The 22,568-nt window shown below is 35.3% G+C and overlaps 5 protein-coding genes across 17 annotated transcripts; 1 reads left to right on the top strand and 4 right to left on the bottom strand.

The window, feature by feature from the left end:
• Positions 1 to 208: 208 nt before the first annotated feature.
• LOC112709990 (putative disease resistance RPP13-like protein 1) lies at positions 209 to 6,941 on the bottom strand. Of its 8 annotated transcripts, none has more exons than XM_072203798.1 (8): positions 2,681 to 6,941; positions 1,975 to 2,223; positions 1,734 to 1,895; positions 1,567 to 1,643; positions 1,360 to 1,468; positions 1,211 to 1,283; positions 807 to 948; positions 209 to 694 (listed from the first exon to the last, which is right to left on the bottom strand). In XM_072203798.1, exon 1 carries the CDS (start codon positions 6,726 to 6,728, stop codon positions 2,691 to 2,693), a length of 4,038 nt encoding a protein of 1,345 aa, XP_072059899.1. In that variant the 5' UTR covers positions 6,729 to 6,941; the 3' UTR covers positions 209 to 694; positions 807 to 948; positions 1,211 to 1,283; positions 1,360 to 1,468; positions 1,567 to 1,643; positions 1,734 to 1,895; positions 1,975 to 2,223; positions 2,681 to 2,690. The 8 variants fall into 8 exon arrangements, with proteins under 8 accessions (XP_072059899.1, XP_025617814.2, XP_025617811.2 ...); XM_025762029.3 differs by having other exon boundaries at positions 1,360 to 1,435; XM_025762026.3 differs by having other exon boundaries at positions 1,567 to 1,638.
• On the bottom strand, positions 627 to 2,085 carry LOC112712808 (isocitrate dehydrogenase [NAD] catalytic subunit 5, mitochondrial-like). The gene is made up of 7 exons (XM_025765722.1): positions 1,975 to 2,085; positions 1,734 to 1,895; positions 1,619 to 1,643; positions 1,360 to 1,468; positions 1,211 to 1,283; positions 807 to 948; positions 627 to 694 (listed from the first exon to the last, which is right to left on the bottom strand). Exons 1-7 carry the CDS (start codon positions 2,083 to 2,085, stop codon positions 627 to 629), a joined length of 690 nt encoding a protein of 229 aa, XP_025621507.1.
• Positions 6,942 to 8,249: 1,308 nt separating the features above from the next.
• Positions 8,250 to 11,328, bottom strand: LOC112709995 (isocitrate dehydrogenase [NAD] catalytic subunit 5, mitochondrial). Its single transcript, XM_025762035.3, has 8 exons — positions 11,131 to 11,328; positions 10,820 to 11,015; positions 9,785 to 10,105; positions 9,544 to 9,705; positions 9,378 to 9,452; positions 9,171 to 9,280; positions 9,021 to 9,093; positions 8,250 to 8,759 (listed from the first exon to the last, which is right to left on the bottom strand). Exons 2-8 carry the CDS (start codon positions 10,970 to 10,972, stop codon positions 8,568 to 8,570), a joined length of 1,086 nt encoding a protein of 361 aa, XP_025617820.1. The 5' UTR covers positions 10,973 to 11,015; positions 11,131 to 11,328; the 3' UTR covers positions 8,250 to 8,567.
• Positions 11,329 to 11,896: 568 nt separating this feature from the next.
• Positions 11,897 to 15,673, top strand: LOC112709994 (glucose-6-phosphate 1-dehydrogenase, chloroplastic). The gene is made up of 10 exons (XM_025762034.3): positions 11,897 to 12,298; positions 12,694 to 12,884; positions 12,986 to 13,080; positions 13,184 to 13,298; positions 13,568 to 13,773; positions 13,853 to 14,002; positions 14,089 to 14,209; positions 14,396 to 14,625; positions 14,722 to 14,922; positions 15,169 to 15,673. The coding sequence occupies exons 1-10, from the start codon at positions 12,073 to 12,075 to the stop codon at positions 15,416 to 15,418; spliced, it is 1,785 nt and encodes a 594-aa protein (XP_025617819.1). The 5' UTR covers positions 11,897 to 12,072; the 3' UTR covers positions 15,419 to 15,673.
• Positions 15,674 to 16,100: 427 nt separating this feature from the next.
• LOC112709989 (uncharacterized) lies at positions 16,101 to 21,729 on the bottom strand. Of its 6 annotated transcripts, none has more exons than XR_003156605.3 (5): positions 21,331 to 21,729; positions 20,844 to 20,993; positions 17,450 to 19,291; positions 16,768 to 16,993; positions 16,101 to 16,608 (listed from the first exon to the last, which is right to left on the bottom strand). XR_003156605.3 is itself a non-coding variant. In XM_072203817.1 (3 exons), the coding sequence occupies exon 3, from the start codon at positions 19,151 to 19,153 to the stop codon at positions 17,459 to 17,461; it is 1,695 nt and encodes a 564-aa protein (XP_072059918.1). In that variant the 5' UTR covers positions 19,154 to 19,291; positions 20,844 to 20,993; positions 21,331 to 21,728; the 3' UTR covers positions 17,132 to 17,458. The 6 variants fall into 6 exon arrangements, 2 of the variants coding, with proteins under 2 accessions (XP_072059918.1, XP_025617808.1); XR_003156607.3 differs by having other exon boundaries at positions 16,768 to 17,044; positions 21,331 to 21,728; XR_011866186.1 differs by having other exon boundaries at positions 16,768 to 17,044; positions 17,450 to 19,216; positions 21,331 to 21,728.
• Positions 21,730 to 22,568: the final 839 nt, after the last annotated feature.

Below are 22,568 nucleotides of genomic sequence, written 5' to 3'. Positions count from 1 at the left end.
TTAGTTGGTTCTTGGTTCCAATACAAATATACAATGTTGTTTTAATTGATAAAGAGAACATATATTATCCTGATTCTTAATACAATTTAATCAGCAAGATTAATTTTAATATAAAAAAGAATAACAAAGAGGACAAATCCCACTATCAAGATAGAGAAAGAGGACCATATCCAAATGTTGCTAACGAATAATTTTCCCAATTATAAACTTAAGTGTAAAAATGATCAAACTTTTATCATTAATTAAAAAAGGGAAAAAGAGCTATTGTCTCATTGTTCCAGCAAAAACAATCATCTTCCTTCACCTTTTTGCCTTGCAAATAGCTAGTGATCCACGTACTTCCAACAACAGAAACTCGGGAGTTTGTTTTCCCATTTGGTTTATCATGATTTGGATCAAGTATATACATAGTCAAACATATGGTTTTGGAGATAAAAACAAAAATCATACAGGCAGAGTCAAGAAAGATGAATGAATAGTAAAATAGAATAAAAATAGAATAGAGGGTTATCAATCAAAAGCATTTTAGAAGTGTAAAAGACTCCAACCCTCTCAAGGACATAACACTGCATGGGGAGTGAATATTTTAAGGCTTGCCCATGCCTTGTGGTTGTAAGGTCACACCATTACATGAGTTTTCCCATTATGCTGACTGCTGAGGTAATCCTACTCCTTGAAAAAAAGCCAGGGAAAACTAAATAGGAAATTAACAGAAAACAAAATTAGCAGCAATTCCTTGCCTACTCAAGAACATATTTAGAGATGATAAATAATTGCATTGGTGAACTCGGTTGTCTTTGCTTTACCTCCAAGATCAGCAGTTCGGTACTTCCCTTCTGCAATTGTGTCCAGGATGGCATTTTGAATTTGGTCCGGTTTGTCATGGAGATTCAAATGGCGCAATATTGAAACACCACTCAGCAGTAAAGTAGTTGGATTTGCCGAATTCTACACAAGCACAAAGTTTCATAGGTTAGAACATGTTTGTGACCAATACCAGAGAAGTAAATTGACAACAATTACTATTCACAATTTTGTTTTTCAAAGAAAGAGAAGATCAAATTAGTTTTATGAAATCAGAGAGGGCATACTGATCTTGAGCACCTTCATGAAACATGCATTCAAATCCCATATTCTGTAATAAGTTGATGATAAGGTGAACCGATCGATAACAGATAATATAAGGTTGAGAAAGAACTTTGCAGCTTACCTTTCCAGCAATATCAGGTGCTGAACCAGGTACAGCCTCAGCTAATGCAATACCTCCCTCACCAATCTTGCAGCTGAAACATGTATGAAATGATGTCAGATGATAAGATTGTAACTTCTAGAATTTGTTGACCAAATTGCAAAATTTACCTTGCTGTCAAACCCAAACCCCCAACCAAGCCAGCACAAAGGTCACTAATAATGTTACCATAAAGGTTTGACACCACTAGACAGCAAAAAGAGCAGGATTTTTCAGAAGCTGTAGATTATAAAAATGAATGAGAGTAATTCCATTTTCAATACTCAAAATGAATTTCCAAATACAATTGCACCCTAAATCCAAGTTCACAAATATACCATCATGCAGCAATTGTCGATGACAACTTCCTCATATTTTATCTCAGGGTACTTTTCTCTGCAACCTCACGACTGCCCTAAAACAAATTTCAAAATAGAAGGTTACTATTAGATTCACAAATAAAATTAGATAGATATTTATAGGTAATTGGATGGTAATGATAGACCTTGAGGAAAAGACCTTCAGTCTTCTGCATAATGTTGGCCTTGTGAATAGCAGATACCCTCTCTCTTCCATGTTCTTTGGTATAGTGAAAAGCATACTCAGCCACCCGTAAATTTGCTTGGCGTGTAATGATTTTGAGACTTTCTACCACACCTCTCACAACCTGTTACACAATAATACTGAAAGATATAATATCAGAACTTCTTTTGATAGTATCTAATATCAACTGTTGTAAAGCTTACCTGATATTCAGGCCCACTATACTCTCCTGTGTTTTTGCAGCTAGGAAGGCTATAGCAGGGACGAAAATTTGCATACAGTGAATGATGCCCTTTACCAATGGCGGTGGCCATTGGCCCTTTTAAGCCAACCCGGATTTGTCAAATTGATTCCAAACTTTCCCATGTCAGAAAGCTCTGTGTTCTAGGGTCAATTTCAGTCCCTACATAGTGCTCTTCCCACTCTATGGGCACATCAGCTGCTTTGAATATCTAATCATTGCCATGGTAAGAATTCAGAGTTACAACTAATTCAAAGAAACTATTCAATTCCCTAAGAATATACTAACAAGTAGATGTAATAAGAACCATATATAGCAAGATATTGAAGCTGGAAGATGAGCACGCAGATAAATTAAGATAAATTAAAAATATACTTTCATAAATATTATAATAGGTTGAAACACTTTCAAAATCTACAACTTATCTCTTAAGTGTTCAAGATGACAGAATTATAAAAGAAAATCTTTAAAATTACAATTCAATGGCATAAGAAAAGTAAGCCTTTTTTCTTGCTAATTGAAATGACTTTCACAAATAAAGCAAAATAATCTATTCAATGAACATCGTGTTGGTGTATTAACAAGGGAATGAAAATGGTTGATCCAAAGAATTAGCATTGTAATTAGAGAGCACTGAGTTTAGGGAACATTAGAGCAAAATCACTTACCTGTAACGAATTAAACCGTGGGTCTTCCATCTCTTCTAGCTAGCTTCCACCTCAGAGGACAATCCTCCCCTATGTAGATATGTTCTATGGAGGGAAGCAAATGCTCTTCTGTGACATTCTCAAGCTTTTCACAGTCTGTAATTGCTAAACTTTTGAGGGAGGTAAGATGGTGAAGCCCCTTGCAGTCAAGCGTCTCCAGATTTGGAAACTTGTGCAATATAAGACGCTCAAGAGAAGCAGGAAGGATACCATCTCTTGGGAATGATTTTACATCAAAGCATGGACCAAGCCAAAGATGGGTAAGGCCTTCATTCTGCAAACCCTTTGATGTTATCCAACTTGCTAGTTTTTGGCACTTAGTGACTTCAAGTTTTTTCAAACTTGGTGGGAGGAACTCCTCAGCAAAGCAATCGATTTCTGGGCAATCACATATATGCAGCTCCTCTAGCTGGGGAACAGTCAACCCTAGCACCGGCAAGGATACTAAACTGGGACAATCTGAGATACTTAAATATTGGAGACTCGGAAGAGCCTGTGGCACCACAACACATTCCATGCTTTGGCATTTACTGATCATGAGTTTCTTGAGATTTGGAAAGTCCCCCAATGGAAGCAACTTCAGTGAATCACAACCCTCTACATATATCTCCCTTAGAGACTTGTATTGCAGTTGATTTAAGAATGTTATCCAACTTGCTAGTTTTTGGCACTTGGTGACTTCAAGTTTTTTCAAACTTGGTGGAAGGAACGCCTCAGCAAAGCAATCGATTTCTGGGCAATCACATATATGCAGCTCCTCTAGCTGGGAAACAGTCAACCCTAGCGCCGGCAAGGATACTAAACTGGGACACTCTGAGATACTTAAATATTGGAGACTCAGAAGAGCCTGTGGCACCACAACACATTCCATGCTTTGGCATTTACTGATCATGAGTTTCTTGAGATTTGGAAAGTCCCCCAATGGAAGCAACTTCAGTGAATCACAACCTTCTACATATATCTCCCTTAGAGACTTGTGTTGCAGTTGATTTAAGAATGTTAATTTTGAACAGTCAGATATTCTCAAATATTGTAATGAACAGGGCAAATAATCTGCTGAAATTGATATCACTGACCGACAGTCCTTGATTTCCAGACATTGGACACTTGGCGGTTGGATGTGGGGCAGGCACTCCAATACAGACTGCGCCAGCTGAGTTTCTGAAATTACTACCTTCTGCGGTTCACCATTCATCGTAAAAACTGGAGAGCTCTCTAGATATAATTGCTGAAGCTTGGGAGCCATCGGCAGCGAACATGCAAGCTCTGAACATCTATCAATTGTAAGTTCCTCCAGAGCCGGAAGGTGAGCGGGCAGATCTCCACTTAACACAGGACAGTTTCTTATTGAAAGGATTCTAAGCTGAGGAAAACCATCATACTCATCAGGAAAATGCCACTCCCGCCAACGATACATATACTCAATTTTCAGAGTTTCGAGAGATTTGAAGGGTGTCTCCTGTTGAAATGATCCATTATTTTTGTTGTAAAACTCTAAATCAATCTTCTCCAACCCATCAAGATCAGAAAACTCCAAATGCTGTAAAGAGCATAACTGTCCCAGTGAAGGAAGCTCACAACAATTCATACAACAATGCAGACTCAATTTGGTCATATTGGAGTAGCAAGAAAAGCCTAACCAATCTGGGAGTCTTTCACCCGGATAACCCTTAATTGATAACTTATTCAAGTTTTCATGAGGTTGCAACTTGTCAAGTATATCTCTTTTGGTTTCAACATCATCAACATCACCATCTGGAACCCATTTCAGTTTTAAAGTGTTGATGTGCTTTTTGTTACCCATCTTTGCCTCCAAAGCTTCACCACTATTCTTGACTTTCTCCAACTTGGAAATGCAAAATGAGCCATGAAGATTGTCCAATGTTCCCAATTCTCGCATCCCATTCTCTTCTTGCTCGCTGACGATATAATCACTTAAGAAGTTTAGATTCTTTAACTTGCTCATTCCCTTCGGCATCTCTTTCAGACGAGAAGCACCTCGAATATCAAGGTGGCAAAGGTTCACAAGATCTTGCATGCAGCTCGGAAGCATCTTTAGCCTTAAACATTTTCTCAACTTCAAAGTTTGGAGATTGTATAATTTACATATTGACTCGGACAATGTCTCGATAAGTGTGAAAGATAAATTCAAATAACGCAAATAAATCAATTCACCTACCGAATCAGGTAATGATTTTAGAAAAATGTATTTAAATGACAAAACTCTTAAACACTCCGATTGTTGTCCCAAGAGCCAAAACTCGCTTTCCATAGTAATTGATGCTTGAAAGCGAAACAAAGGAAAATTTAAAAATGTTTTCATGTGTGTTGTTCCATTAAAGTCCTCATGAAATAACTTGAAGTTATCCTCATATGTTGTGGAATATGACAAATGTCGAATTTTGCTATCTATCATGTGCCGATTGCCAAATTCTTTGAGATTGAAATAGAATTTTCCAGCAAAAAACTTTGCTAGATCATGCATGAGATCATGCATTACAAATAACTTTCTACTAGCACTAGAAGGTTGAAAGAATGATCTTGCAACTAATTCATCAAAATATGCACAACCAATTTTTTCTAATGTGTTGTTTTCCTTTGGTTGTAAAAGATCTTCAGCAATCCATAGCAAAATTAATTCGTCTTTGTCAAATTCATAATCCTCAGGATATAATGAGCAATAAACAAAACACCGCTTCAAATAGGAAGGAAGATAGTGATAACTAACTCTTAATGCAGGAATAATCTTACTGTCATCTTCCGAGAGTTCCCACATTTCACTTTCAAGTATATTTTCCCAATCTCCTTTATTGAACTTATTACGCAATAAACCCCCAAGTGTCTTCACAGCCAAAGGTAACCCCTTACATTTTTCAACAATTTTTCTACCAATTTGTTCTAGAGTTGCATATTGTTTAGAATTAGTAGAAATAGATGAATGCTTCAAAAACATCGACCAACAATCTTCAATCAACAATAAACTAAGTCGATAATGTAAATTACTAGCCGTGAACACAGAAGCAACATTTTCATTACGGGTTGTTAGAAGAATCTTACTTCCATTATCCCCAAAACGAAAAGGTTTTAAAAAATCCTCCCACATGTCACGTCGATCATGCCAGACATCATCTAAGACAACTAAGAATGTCTTTCCTGTCAACTTTTCTTTCAAATTAGTCTGAAGTGAATCAAAATTATCCGTTTCCTTCAAATTATTCCGAAGTGAATCAAACTTATCCATGTTACCCGGACAAGAATCTATTGCCCCTATTATTGTCTTTGTAACATTAACAGGGTCAGGATTTTCAGCAACACACACCCATGCTCTAGTGTCAAATTTTCCCACGACTTTGGCATCACTGTAAACCAGTTGAGCCAAAGTAGTTTTGCCTATTCCGCCCATACCAACGATGGGGATCACAGTCAAAGGTGACTCAACATCGCAGGTATCATCTAACAGCAATTTGATTATGTTCTCCTTATCTTTGTCCCGACCAAATATGTCAGAACTTACAACAAGAGATGTGGATGGAATTCTCCATGACGAGATGTCCATCTTGGCACTCTCCTTCGGAAGAAGACGAAGATAACCTTTTCGTCTTACCACAGACTCTAGTGTGGTAACTGTTTTTTCCATGACATTGATGGCACTATCTTCAATACATGAATCAACATAGTGAGACCAGGGAGAAGAGTTACCTGGATCTCTTTGAGTGGCAGTGGCGGATTTAGTGGAGAGTTCATCCAGCAAGTCATCAGCCTTATACAAAGCATCTTGGAGATCAACGAGCCACTTCTTCACTTTCTTGTCACTGAACTGCTTCAGCTCAGCATCATCAAGCACTGATCCAACATCATATAGACTTCTCTCCAACCTTCCAAGCAACTCCAGGGCAGAGTCCTTTTCTTCGAGAACAAAGTCATCATCTTCAAGTATTGGAGACAGCTTCTCCAAAACAGCATCAACAAAAGAAGAGAGATAAGCCCCACCTTCAAGTTTTGCAGCCATGATTGAAAAATCAAGTGCAGCAGATGATGAGAAAAGAATGAAAGGGGTCGAGGGAAGTTGTTGTAGCTAGATCGATGTAATGTATTCAGATCACTGGGTTTTCTCAAGCACAAGGATTAAGGAAGCTCAAGTGTTTGCGATTCGCATTGCACTAACAATGTTGTTTGCTTAGAGTATGTATTTTTTTTTTTTTTAGTTTAGATTTTAAACTCCAATTCCACTATGTATTAAAAAACAAATAAAAAACTTGAGAAAAATTTTATTTGCTGAATGGCAGCCAGCCAGCTGTTATAGATATTAGTATTAAGTACTGTACGAATATATATATTTTTGTATATTTTTGTTTTCTAAAAAATTGTCTTCACAACGTTTAATTTTTTTAACACTTCCTCGAGCAGTGTTTCATGGTAAATTAAAACCACCTGCAGATAACTATTTTGAAAATTTTAAAATGATTTAGAAATTTTTTAATTTTTTTAATTTTCTGAGGTTTATTTTGTATTTCATTCTAAGAACTTATTTGTCTAAAATATACATGTGAACACTTAACAAATACGTATATAAATATTGTCTAATGAAAATAAATATTGAAAATTATTTTATGTATTTTAAAATTCGAGAGACTAAAATGTTAGAATTAAAAAATTTTAGGGACTGATTTAAAAATTATTCTAATTTAAAATTTCAATGAATTACCATACCCTTGCTCCACAAAAGATTTTAAAATCCTCCAAAAACAATGCAACGGCTAACAGCTTTTGTTTTGTCCCTTTCAGTCTTTCACTCTACCTCTTTGTATCTCTGAACGGCTAAAACTATTTATATTCTAATCAACTGCTAAAACTACTTACATTATACATAATTGACTATATTATATTATATAAATGACTCAATAATACCCTTCTAACATGTATATTCATACTTGAGTATTAATATGAACTTTTATCAGAATCATGTTTTAGCAATGTTGAATGGTAGAAAGTTCGTTTATCTTTCCGTGACAAATTGGTAATCCATGAAACACAATAGAAAAATAGTGTGTATCTTTGTTTACCTTATTAATGTCACAAAAATTACAAGTTATTACTACAACTACAATCTTTTTTAACATTAAAAATATCGAAATTTTCAGCAACATAAATCCATCATTTATAGTCAAATTTCCTCGTGAACTTTCCGACATTGAGACCAGAACTTACCTTGATCCAAGTGGGAGTTTTAGGGTATTTAGATTCTTTTTTTATTTTTACAAGAACAAAGATAGTAAGAAATATTGCAAAAAACTAAAAGATATTGACTTAGACACTTGAGCTTTGTTTGATCGGAGAGAAACAGAGAAATTTTTCCTTTCTTAATTACACATCAAAATTTGCAACTTTTTCTTCCTCTATTTCCCAACTACTTCACTTCAAATAAACGAAGCCTTAGTATTTCAGTCTTTCTCACCATTATATTGGTGGTTGTGCAAATACCGATTAAAATAATGGGAGCAATTATAGGGAGAAAACGACAAAACAAATATAAAAACAAACTAATGGTACTTCATTTATTTAACTATATTATTGACAAAGAATACTAAAATGGACTAAGAAGGGTTATCCGACAAAGTACGTTTTAGAAGTGTAAGAGACTCCAACCCTCTCAAGTCCAAAACACTGCATAAGCAGCCAATATTAAAGGCTTGCCCATGCCTTGTGGTTATAAGGTCACACCCTTAAATGAGTTTTTCCATTATGATGAGGTAATTCTAATCCTCGAAAAAAAAGCCGGGAAAAAATAAATAGGAAATTAGCAGAAAACAAAATTAGCAGCAATTCCTTGCCTACTCAAGAGCATAATTTAGAGATGATCAATAATTGCCTTGGTGAACTCGGTTGTCTTTGCTTTGCCTCCAAGATCGGCAGTTCGATACTTCCCTTCTGCAATTGTGTTGAGGATGGCGTTTTGAATTCGGTCAGCTTTGTCATGGAGATTCAAATGGCGCAACATTGAAACACCACTCAGCAGTAAAGCAGTTGGATTTGCCAAATTCTACACAAGCACAAAGTTTCCTAGGTTAGAACATATTTATGACCACTACCACAGAAGTAAATTGACAACAATTACTATTCACAATTTTTTTTAAGAAGAAAGAGAAGATCAAATTAGTTTTATGAAATCACAGAGGGCAAACTGATATTGAGCACTTTCATGAAACAAGCACTCAAATCCCATATTCTGTAATAAGTTGATGATAAGGTGAACAGATCCACAACAGATAATATAAGGTTGAAAAAGAACTTTGCAGCTTACCTTTCCAGCAATATCAGGTGCTGAACCATGTACAGCCTCAGCTAGTGCAATACCTCCCTCACCAATGTTGCAGCTGAAACGTGTATGAAATGATATCAGATGATAAGATTGTAACTTCTAGCTTTTGTTGACCAAAGTGCAAAAAATTACCTTGGTGTCAAGCCCAAACCCCCAACCAAGCCAGCACAAAGGTCACTAATAATGTCACCATAAAGGTTTGGCATCACTAGCACATCAAAAAGAGCAGGATTCTTCACAAGCTGTAAATTATAAAAATGAACGAGAGTAATTCCATTTTCAATACTCAAAATGAGTTTCCAAATACAGTTGCACCTAAATCCAAGTTCACAAATATACCATCATGCAGCAATTGTCAATGACAACTTCCTCATACTTTATATCAGGATACTTCTCCGCAACCTCGCGACAGCACTAAAAGAAATTTCAAAATAAAAGGTTACTATTAGGATTCACAAATAAAATAAGATAGATATCTATAGGTAATTTGAACATAACGATAGACCTTGAGGAAAAGACCATCAGTCTTCTGCATAATGTTGGCCTTGTGAATAGCAGATACCCTCTCTCTTCCATGTTCTTTGGCATAGTGAAAAGCATACTCAGCGACCCTTAAACTTGCTTGGCGTGTAATGATTTTGAGACTTTCTACTACACCTCTCACAACCTGTTACACAATAATACTGAAAGATATATTAATCAGAACATGGTTGATAGTATTTAACATCAACTGTTGTAAAGCTTACCTGATGTTCAAGACCACTGTACTCTCCTTCTGTGTTTTCGCGGATCGTGATGAGATTTACATTATCATACCGAGTTTTGTAGCCAGGAAGGCTATAGCAGGGACGAACATTCGCATACAAATTAAGTTCTTTTCTTAGGGTAAGGTTCAACAAACGATGGCCTTTTCCAATGGGGGTGGCCATTGGCCCTTTCAAGCCAACCCGATTTTGCCGAACTGATTCCAAACTTTCCCATGTCAGAAAGCTCTGTGTTCTGGGGTCAATTTCAGTCCCTACATAGTGCTCTTCCCACTCTATGGGCACATCAGCTGCTTTGAATATCTAATCATTGCAATGGTAAGAATTCAGAGTTACAACTAATTCAAAGAATCTACGCAATTCCCTAAGAATATACTAGCAAGTAGACATAAAAAGAACCATATACAGCAAGATACCGAACCTGGAGAAAATAAAAAATCAAATATCAAGCAAGTGAAAAATTCATCATTGGCAACTGCATAAATCAAATAAGTGTACCCACACTTGTATCTAAGTTCTCCCATCATGCATTTCCACAGACCTACAAACATTCTATCTTGATGTTACAACTTACAACCCCCTTCGAAACAATACTAATTGAGGGAAATAGGACCGGGAACAAAACAAATTGAAGCACAGGTTGTTAAAGTGTATCCAAAATAAAACCAAATTAGGCATGCAGCATTCACATTTTCTTAAAACAACAGAGAGAGAGAATATATATATATATATATATATATATATATATATATATATATATATATATATATATATATATAATCTTCAAATTTCAAGCTATTCGTAATTATTTACTTGTGTATCAAGTATGTCATCGTAATTTAATAAAATCATGCCTTCGAAAACACACATCTTTAGCTGAAAATGTTACTTTATAAATTACAGTAGTAAAACAAAGGACCTTCACTCAAAATCAACCATCCATTAAAAAAAAGAATAAAAAAAAGAAAGAAACAAATATACGACACCGTAGGGGAAAAGAGAGTTGAAACCTCAAACCTGTTTGACAGATTCAGCGATTTCGGGGCCAATACCGTCGCCGGGGAAGAGAGTGGCACGGATCGGAGTGGAAGAAACGGAGGAGAAGAATCTGGCGGCGGTGGAGCGGTTTCCAAGGGTTCGTTTGAGGAGCTGGAAGCCAGAAGAGGCCATCGTTGACGATGCCACACTCTTTGACCCAAATTAAGAGCACTCACTGCGTCGATTCAGACCAAAAAAAAAAAAGAATTAATTAAGAGATTAATAATACATGAGAGTGTTGTAATGTAGATTTGGAAGGAATGATTGCTAGGGATTCAAAAGGAACGTACCTTGTGATCGGGGATTCAAAATGCTAGTGCTTCATTGAGCGGAGAATGAATTGGGAACATTAGAAAGCAGAACGAAGTTCTTTTTCTTTTTCATTAATGTAATGTGATGTGTATAATGTATATTTTTCTCTTTTCTGAAACAACGGTGCGGATTCGCACGTTCGCTGCCCTTTTCATTTTTTACTGGGTGTCTAAATTAATAAAATTTTATGATCCAGACAACTTTATGTAAAGTTGATAACTGATGGCTGTTAGATAATTTAATTGATTTGACTAAATTTTTATTTAATAGCTGTTAACTATCAACTTCATGTGGAGTCTACTGCACCTGAATTTTCACCATAAAATTTTGGTTTTTCAAAAAGCAATTTATCAAAATTATTTTTTTAAAAAAAATTATACGAAATAAGTTTGGTGAATAAAAATATTTTTTAATAAATACAATTTCACATAAGTGTTTGGTAAAGTTATTATTAATATTTAAAATACTTTTAACAAACATAAATAGAATAGAGAATAAAAACAAATAAAGATATTTATTAATATATTATAAAATTATATTAGATTTTAAAAGAAAAAATGAGTTTTGAAAAATAAAGCACATAGATCTTTCAGTTGACTAATAGAAAGATTTATATACTTTAAACAAAAACGATTACAAATATAATTGATTGCAAAGAAAAACTTAGGCCTCACGTTGAGGATATTGTATGATGCGTTTTACAAAGTAACCCCCCATCTACCTTATATTTTGTTTGGTCGTTCCATGAACTCAAAGGGCAAATTTGGCATGATGTCAACTAAAAAAGATGAAAGATATTATCCATTTTATTTCTTTAACGAGTAACTATATAAACTGAAACCACTGAACTCAACAAACTTGTTAGGTGTAGTTTCTTGAGATTGAATTTTCTCATTGCATTAGTCTTGTAAAAAGATTTCATGGCCAATATTATTGTTCCTTCTCCAACCATTTTCACATCATCTTGTGTGTTAAGGAGTGAACAACAGCAACTTTTTGTAAGTAAACTCAATGCAGTAATTGGAGGCATAGATTCTTCTTATTCTTTATGGAATTCTTGCATTCAACCAAGAAACAATTCTAGGAACACTTTTCAGCTGAAATGCTCAAATGGGCATCCACTGAATAGCGTTTCTTCCCATGATGGTATGTTTCTTTACGTGATCCACTTGATTTATTTGTTGTTCTTGTTATGATGAAGCCGGAATTTTGCTGATTTTTTGGGTTGAGCTTAACTTTCTCAAATTCTTAATGCTCCATACAAGATTTAAACTTTTGCTCATAGTTGTTGAATGCTGATCTTCTATTTTATGATGGCCCTTGTTTTCTTTAATGCCAAATGGTCATAGCTTTTTATCAGTATATGAATTTGGACAAAACTTGTTGCAAAAGAAGTTTTAGGGTCCTGTTTATATCCTTGTTCTGAACTTTAATTTTGAAAAAGGTGTAGTTAAATTAGATTCTTTTAGCAGAAATTTCACATCTTGAAAAAGGTGTAGTTAAATTGAAATCATATATCATATATCCACATACATTTTCAGGTGTAGTTGGAAGTTCATTGGCCAAAGAAGATAGCAAGCCTCAACCAACTGAAGCATCATATCCCTTGTCAGGTTCAGAATGCATAGGATCCAACCTTAGCATAACTGTTGTTGGAGCTTCTGGAGACCTTGCCAAGAAGAAAATTTTTCCGGCACTCTTTGCTCTTTACTATGAAGATTGGCTACCTGAGGTCCTACTTCTCATTGTAGTTTTACTTCAAGTTTCAAGAAAAGCTTAACTTTAAATAACTGACATGATCATTGCCTCTGAGGCTTTGGTTTTTTATTGCAGAACTTCATTGTGTATGGTTATGCTCGGACCAAAATGACCGATGAAGAACTAAGGGACATGATTAGCAAAACTCTAACATGTAGAATTGACAAGAGGTAAATGCTAATTTTGGTAGCATCATGTACAAGTTCACCCTTTTTCACTTTTCCCCATAGTTCTTCTTCATGTTGTAAATATTGATGGTTCTGAACTTTGCAGGGAAAATTGTGAAGATAAAATGGATCAATTCTTGAAAAGATGTTTTTACCACTCTGGTCTGTATAACTCTGAGGATGACTTTTCAGACTTGGATTCCAAGCTGAAAGAGAAAGAGGTAACATTAACATAGCAATGATTCCAAGCTGAGGATGACTTTTCAGACTTGGATTCCAAGCTGAAAGTTCACCCTATTTGCTTAAAACTTTTAACATAAATGTTCTTATCCCCTAAATATGAATCTCTTCTGCTAGGTGGTGTCATACAATTTAAGGGATTTCATGATTACTAATAACTCTATCAATGACTTCATACAAACTAACATTAGACTGAGATGGTAAGCTCCTGCTTAGTAATTATTATTGAGACTAATTCTTTATACTGCAGGGTGGAAAAGATTCAAACAGGCTATTTTATTTGTCAATACCTCCAAATATATTTGTGGATGTGGTGAAATGTGCTAGCCTCAAAGCTTCTTCAAGAAATGGCTGGACAAGGGTTATTGTCGAAAAGCCATTTGGCCGCGACTCGGAATCATCAAGTGAGCTAACAAGATGTCTCAAGCAGTACCTAGCTGAAGAACAAATATTCAGGTGCATATGGTTCTTTTCATTTTTCTTTCTAACCTTTACAAGCTAAAAATGAAAGTTGGTAAGAATTGAAATCATTTAGGATTGACCATTACTTGGGGAAGGAGCTTGTGGAGAATCTATCAGTGCTTCGTTTTTCAAATCTTGTTTTCGAACCTCTATGGTGCCGGAACTACATTCGAAATGTGCAGCTAATATTTTCAGAGGATTTTGGAACAGAAGGAAGAGGAGGGTGAGTCATAGTCTCATACAAAACCTATTTCTTCATTATGTTTTACAAACAAAACCATACTTCATTCTCTTAGTTTTTTTCTCCAGTTATTTTGATAACTATGGAATCATTCGCGATATAATGCAAAATCACCTTCTGCAAATACTAGCCTTGTTTGCAATGGAAACTCCTGTGAGCTTGGATGCTGAGGACATCAGAAATGAAAAGGTAAGTCTTATAAGTTTAAGCCTCGAAATTGAGTTTATGAGCCAAGTTTTATGATTCAAGATCACTAAAGCTCCAAGAGTTTAGGTGAACTCTAGAGTTTGATAACCTTTGAACTTGCTGATGATGTTTTATTAATTGATCAATTCTGTTCAATGATTACACTTAAGATTGTTGTCTCAAACTCAGGTGAAGGTTCTTAGATCAATGAGACCAATTCAGTTAGAAGATGTTGTTGTTGGTCAATATAAGGGCCACAACAAGGGTGGGAAATCATATCCTGGTTACACAGATGATCCTACTGTTCCAAAGGATAGTCTAACTCCAACATTTGCAGCAGCCGCGCTTTTCATCGACAATGCAAGATGGGATGGAGTTCCTTTTCTCATGAAAGCTGGCAAGGCTCTCCATACTAAACGGTATTAAATATTTCCTTTCCTGTAGCTCCGGCTGCGCCTTTGAATTTTTCATGTTTTCTTGGGTAGTAGTTACAAAAATCATGAATTTGTATCCAGTGCAGAAATCAGAGTCCAATTCAGGCATGTACCAGGTAACTTGTACAAGAGGAACTTTGGAACTGATCTGGACAAGACTACGAATGAGCTTGTGCTTCGAGTTCAACCTGATGAAGCTATATACTTGAAAATCAATAACAAGGTTCCTGGTCTGGGAATGCGACTAGATCGAAGCGACTTAAATTTGCTTTATCGAGCAAGGTATGAGACCTTTTCAAGATATGTACTGCCTAGAGTTAACTGAATTGACTTTATTTGGTAATGTTGCTGATTTAAACTTCTTAGAGATGATTTTTACAATAGTAAGTTATAGTTAGTTTCTGGAAGCATAACATATTTTCACTCAACCAATTAAGTCTTGATAGTTCAAAAGTTTGTAAACAAGTTCCTGTGTACAAAAATTTTCAATTAGATCCCTATAAGTTTAACGTTAACGACTTTGTGCAGGTATCCAAGGGAAATACCAGATGCATATGAGAGATTACTCTTGGATGCAATAGAAGGGGAAAGAAGGTTGTTCATTAGAAGTGATGAGCTTGATGCAGCTTGGTCACTCTTCACCCCATTGCTCAAAGAGATTGAGAGCAAGAAGATTGCTCCAGAGCTATATCCTTATGGTAGTAGAGGACCTATTGGAGCACATTACCTTGCTGCAAAGCACAATGTAAGATGGGGTGATCTTGGTATTGAAGAATAATGATTAGTGTGACCACCAAGCCATGTAATGTAATGAACTAATGACGCGTATTCATCATTATTTTCTCTTTATAGTACAGTGATTTTTTGTGATTTGATTGCCTTAATTTTGGTTTGAAGAAGGCAATTTGATAAAGAAAAATGCCATAGTTTGTTATGTAACATGGCTTGTGCTTGCCACGCTTTGAAGATAGCAAGTTGGTGTATAGTTTGGTAAATGTTGAAGATCTAAATCGTTATACTTTGTGCCAATTTACACCTAGATCTTGTATTTCTTAATAATATCACTGTAATAATAGTTACTGCATAGTGTAACTAGCGAAAATTCCAAACCATATTAAGGAAGTAATAACATATATAACATTAAAAATTTAAAATATATTACATGTAAAATAACACGATGATGAAATTGAAAGTGTATATATTCATGTATCATTTTAAATGAAATTATATAAATTCGTTTATTTAACTACTCTATTGAAATTATAACTTGTTTAAACATGGTAACATATAGTTTTTGAAAGAGCTGTGACTTGATACAAAGTCTTTAGACTCCTGTCATGAAGACAGTACATAAAAATTGGAAATAATTGTAATCTCAGCATCTGGTATCCATTGAAGTTCAGAGGACACTGTAAAAACTGGTATCTGTACAAGCACAAAATACCCACACACAGCTCACAAAATCAAGGGAGTGGATCAAGGAAATCTCACTCCTGTACTCATATTGAATTTAGAAAATGCAGAATTACAGTATGAAGTAATGAAACAGTAGAAATGAAAGATAGGGGCTGATATTAGAGAGTCAGCCTCTCTCCTAGTCTAATTCTCACTCCTTACTCCCAAAATCTGTATTCTCTCTCTCCAACCTGTTACCAAATACCCTCACGCCTCGGCTCTCATGCTTCCCTCACTACCCAAGCCATGTCGCAAGTTAGTTACAACCATATTTCCCAAAGCATTATTTACCATTTTACCCTCTCTTATTTCTTCTACTATAGTGAAAAGGTAGGGGTGGAATTTTCCTTGATTTAGGATTGGAAGCTTCTATTCCTCTATCTCCCAATACCCTTACATCATCAGGGAATGTAACGGACACCTTCAAAACTTTCACAATATTCTCCCGTTTGCTCTATTATCACACTCCTCCAATTGCAAGCTTCTCTTTCATAGCATAAAATATGCACAAACCTGCAATACCATGATTTGCATCACATTCAAACATTAGACTACAAACTACAATAATTTTAATAGACTATAGTCAATATCACCCAAATCTTTATACTTAAAATAGTCAAATCAAATTAACCATATAAGATTCTAGCAGCCTCATTCTTGATTATTGCTTACCAAAATTTGCAGTACTTCTTTCTTTATTTGTCATCAGCAGCATGAAGACTATTCCACATCCATTCATGTGATAGATAATTGACAGATCATATATGTGAGTATCAACTCATCATGCTCAACATGCCCATTGTTAAATCATTCGTCAACATAGCAGCAAATGTAGGTCTCATGGCTGCCAAGGAACAATGTTCTTATGCAATAGCCCTATCTCATCCTCTGCTTGTGCCTGTCCATAGTACAAAGGCCTTTTACCCTATTCACATATTATGTTTCGAACCTCCAGCAAAAATGAATAACAATATAATGATAAGCTAAAACAGATAAAAGCTAGAAGAAGGTTAAAGCAAGCAGCAAAAGACAAAAGTGAAGAAGAAGAGGCTGATTGGGGAGCCACAAATCTGCATTATTTTGTTCTACACTACCGCAACTTATGAGAGACACTGAAATTCCTATTATTAGAAGTAACAAGTATGCTTCTCACTCTTAAGGAAATATGAAGAGTGCCACCACTCAATTGGAGCAAAAATATATAGCTCAATTTCGATATAGTTATCTTTTATATTGGTTTGATTGAACCTTATCTACAGTGAACTTTCTCATGTTCGGAATAAGATATGCACATCCAATAAGTTATGTATGTTGGACAGCTTCAATAGTTGAAAACTACATATGGGAAAGAAACCTGATAAGTTCAGTTCTTTGTCTCATTCTCTGGATGATCAATGGTTATCTGTCCTTTGTCAAAACCTTCCGGCAATAGATGCTTATTTTCCATCTCACTACATAGTGTGGATGCCAATTGATTTCTCCCACACCTACAAAGTCCACCACAGAGCTCAGACAAGACAAGAGAATCAGGAGCCATCGACCTGCCCAACATGTCCCTCAAGACCTGCACAGCACCATCAAAGTCTTCATTATGCAAGAAAGCAGACATCAACATCTTGAACGTATGCTCATTCGGATTACAACCACTCCTTATCATGCTCCTATAAATAAGAAAGGCACGCTCAGAGTTCTTTCTCGCACACTGCCCGGTGATCAGTGCTGAAAAGGTTGACGCATTCGGGACCAAGTTCTCCTTATCAAGTTCCTTAACCAGATATGCAGCCTTTTTCGTTTTCCCCTCCTTACACAATCCCAAAATCAATGCATTATAAGTCAGTATATCAGCCTTAATCCCATCCCTCCTCATCTCCTCATAAAGCCTTGTCCCCATTTCGCTGTTCCCAACTGAACTATACCCATTGATCAAAGTATTGTATGTCACAATATTAGCAGCCACATTGCAACCCTTCATCTCATTGAAAACCTTGTTAGCCTCATGCAACTTCCTCTCCTTGCAGAACCCATTGATGATGGTGTTAAAAGTAACCACATTTGGTTGCACCCCATTATGCTCCATCAAGGACTTAACCTTCAATGCCAAACTAACCATACCCTTATTACAATACCCTGAAATCAATGCATTAAACGACACAACATTTGGACTCAAACCCATGTCCCTCATCTTCTCCAACACCTCAAAACCCTTCTGCAACTCCCCTAACTTGCAATAAGCACATATAACCATGTTAACAGTGTATACGTTGATCGAAACACAAGACCTACGCATCTCGCAGTAGAACAACAAAGCTACCTCAGGCCTCTGCAAATGAATCAGAGAACTCATGAAAGCATTGCAGGACTCAACAGTGGGGAAGAACCCATACTCCTTCATGCGGCAAAACGTGTTAGTGGCATTCCTAATCTTATTCAAATGCGCAAAAGTCTTGAAAAGCGCATCAAAAACAAGAGGGGTGGAATCACACAAACGGTAAGAACACAACAATGATTCAAAGAGCTTAGAAGGCAAATCCAAATCCAAAGCGCCTGAATCAGCGATGATCCTCTTGAGGAGCGTTTGAATGGCTCTAAAGTTTCGGTTTTTGGCAAGAGTATGGAGTAAGATGGCATGTGTTTCAAGGGAGTGGCAACTAGGGTTTTGGTTTTGGACCCAGTTGGAAAATTTGAGGGAGAGAACGGCGTCATTTTTGAGCTTGAGGAGGATGTGTTTGACCCTGAAGGGTGTGAGGGAATGTGAGAAAGGTTGGAGATTTTCCCACTGAGAGTGAATGATGTGGCTGTGGGAAACGTTAATGAAATCAAGGTCTTGGCCTTTGGCTTGAGGAATGGTTTGATGAGGAATGGGTATGAAGAAGGAACTGTTATTGGGAATCCTCTTACTTGGCTTGGTCCTAATAGTGGAAGTGATGGATTTGAAGGGTAAGGGAGAAGAAGACTCGATGGAAGAAGTTGAGAATCGATGGAAATGGAAGCAAAGGTTTCTCCAATTTCGTAGGAAAAGGTTCAATGAACAATTCCCTTTTCCAATGGGAGTGGCCATTGGCCCTTTCAAGCAAACCCGATTTTGCCAATGTGATTCCAAGCTTTACCATGTCAGAAAGATCTGTGTCATAAGGTCAATTTCAGTTTCTACATAGTGCTCTTCCCACTCTATAGGCACATCAATTGCTTTGAATATCTAATCATTGCAATGGTAAGAATTCAGTCAATTTCTATGAATAATTAACAACTAACAAGTAAACATAATAATAACCATATATAGCAACATATAGAACTTGGGAAAAATCAAATATCAAAGTGAAAAAAAGTTCATCACTGGTAAAAGAAAAGAATAAACAAAACAAATTCATCCACACTTATATCTAAGTTTTCTGAACATGCATTTACACAGACCTACAACCATATAGATGCCAGCACTACCGACCCTACATTACACAACAACAGCAATGTTGATGCAATAACCACTTTTCTGAGCATCTCCCCAACAATAATGAGAAAGCATACCAAGTGATGGAAATATGATGAAATGAACCACAGGTCCTCAAATTTTATTCAAAATCAATCCCAATGAGGCATGTGGGCATTCACATTTTCTTAAAATTTTAAACTACATATATAATCATCGCATTTTAATAAAATAATTCTCCAACATACATCTTAAGCTGAAAATGTTGACTTTATCAGATGAGGTATAAACAAATAAATCATTAGTAGTAAAACAAAGGAGTTCCGCTCGCATCAATCAACCATCCATCCATGAACCAAAAAAACAAATAAATAAAAGAAAGAAAATATATGAAACTGTAAATAGGGATGTACATGGTTAAGGTTAACCAAAAATAAACAAACCTAATTTCAGTTAACCAGAAATTTGGATTAGGTTAGTAAACCAAACTAGTTTTAAATAAGAAAACTGGTTATTAACTGGTTACAAAGTAGTAAGGCAGTTTTAAAAATGAAAACCAGTTTTAAAAAAGTAATCGATTTTGCATTTAAAAACTGGCTTTTTTCATTTAAAAACCAGTTTTATGCAAAATCAATTATAACTTATAAACCAATTTTTGACACTTTAAAAGGCTAGTTTAGCCTTTTTACCATTATAAAACCGGTTTTTTACCCTTTCTAAATGAAAGATCATCCAAATTTGCCCTATCGGATCATATTATAAATACCAAAAATGCTATTTGCACATTAAAATCAACCACCATGTACACAAATACATGTATAGTTTAACTCGTTTTTAATGTGTATTTTGTATTTCAATTTGTATTCTACCCTGGTGGCTGATTTTGACATACACCTAGCATGGTTATATAAATACACATATGAAGAACATATCAATTTAGATTCACATTCTAAAAAATTGTTAGTATCATATTGAAAGCAACATAGTCATAACAAATTCTGAGGCATTTTACATAGCAAATCTAAATACTTATTTCTTTTCCAACTCTTTCCCTTAAAAGCTGCAACAATATTCCTTAATATGAATTCACTACTAATCAACATGTTAAAAAAGTAAGAGCACATATCACCAAAACAATAAAGACAATAGAAAGTAACGACAACTTGCTGATAATACTATTAGCAGCAAGGAGAATGTATGTTTTGATCAATTTCAACACAGCCTATCATTCTTTTCCTCTAGTTTCTATAAACAACAGCTAAAATCAAAGAAAAAGCAGAGACAATTATGCATAATTTGAGCTAAGTGCAAGTAGAATACTAACTTGTTTGAGGCATTGGATTCTCTTAACTCAGCATCAGAAAATGCATTTGTTTGAGAGATAAGCCCGTCAACACTGGCAGAAACATTTCCAACATGATCAACTACAATGTCCACTTCCCTGCATATGTATTCTTTTGGGTTCTCCACTACACTGCAAAAATGTAAAAAGTTCCAATTCGTCAGTGTCATGTTAACATGTGAAGCAACCAAACAAACTCTTTCGTAGAAAAACTTGGAAAGTGCATGTACCAAGAAAGACAGAAAATCTTAACCAAAATAGACTATGGAATCAAATAGACCCCAAAAAAATGGAAAACGAATCTAAGACCAAGTTTGTACTGATATAGGCTCTGCACTGTGTTAGAAAAATTCTCCATCAAAAAAATTATTCACAACAGAAAAAAAATAAACAAAAAAACAGAAGGCTAAAGACAAAGGAAGAGAACAACTGTGGCATTGGCATATAAGTAGAGGAATAGAGGACCTACCGGAACTGAGACAATGACGGCGACTGGAGGGCACCGCAGGAAGGCGGCGACGACGACGACCGGACGACTACTGGAAGACGAGGACACGGGAGGCGACAGACGGCCGGAGAACTTGGCGCTGCTGAGAGCGTGAGAAGGGAACTTGCGCTGCTGATTTTATTTAGGAATTAGGGTATTTTGACAGCCTGTAAATGGAGAGAGAGAGAGAGAGAGAGAGAGAGAGTAGAAATCTGTTTGATAGATTCGACGATCTCCGGGGAGAGAGTGGCGGCGCGCAGGTGATAGTGGCGGCGCGCGGGTGAGAGTGGAAGCTGCGGAGGAGAACAACAAAATTGAAAAACCGAAATTAAATTATTTGGGATAATTGTTTCTAATTTATGATTTTTTTTTTTTGTCTCTGCCAAAATCTCTTCCTAATATTTTTTACATTTATTTTTTAAAAAATTAGTAATTAAATTAGTTTTTTAAAATTTATAAATTAATTATTTTTGCTCTTCTGTCACTTAATAAATAGTTTTCGTCAATAATTAATGATATATAACATTAACTGATAATATATATTATAAATAGCATTTAACTACACTAAATTGATAAATTTTTATAAATATATTTATTTAATTTCTAATTAAATATGTTAAATTGTTAGGTATAATGTATAATATGAGTTAACGTTTTATATTATTAATTATTAACGAAAATTGATAAGTAAGTGATTAAAAGACAAAAATAATTAATTTATAATATTTATGAAGTATTAATTTAATTGATAAATTTTTTTAATAACAAATTTAAAAATTAAGCTATTTTTTAGGACTGATTTAATTGATTAACTTATATAGTTAAACTTGTTAAAAAAAGTGACTTAATTGTCTAACATTCTAAAATATAAAAATATCTCAAAATTAGAGGATATTTTTGTGTCTTGACCCTTTTTTATCGTGAAAATAAATAAATAAAATAACAAAAAAACCTAATTACACTACAATATACATAAGGATATCTACTAAAAGAGAGACACAAATGATAATTAACATTCCGAAAAGACTTTTCTCAAAATCCACTACGTCGATACTACAAAATTAATTAGTATCCATTATTGGCGAGAGATCTTTTTCTCAAAAATTTTGTTTGATAACTTCATGAATGCTTTTAGTTTTTACGTTATCTTCACCAGGTGTATTATTATATCAAAAAATGGTAAATATTAAGATTATATTTACCACACATTAATTATTCTG

The sequence above is a fragment of the Arachis hypogaea genome, chromosome 9 (genome assembly GCF_003086295.3).
Source record: "Arachis hypogaea cultivar Tifrunner chromosome 9, arahy.Tifrunner.gnm2.J5K5, whole genome shotgun sequence".
In the NCBI taxonomy this organism is placed as follows: domain Eukaryota; kingdom Viridiplantae; phylum Streptophyta; class Magnoliopsida; order Fabales; family Fabaceae; genus Arachis; species Arachis hypogaea.
This window is presented reverse-complemented; position numbering and strand designations above follow the sequence as displayed.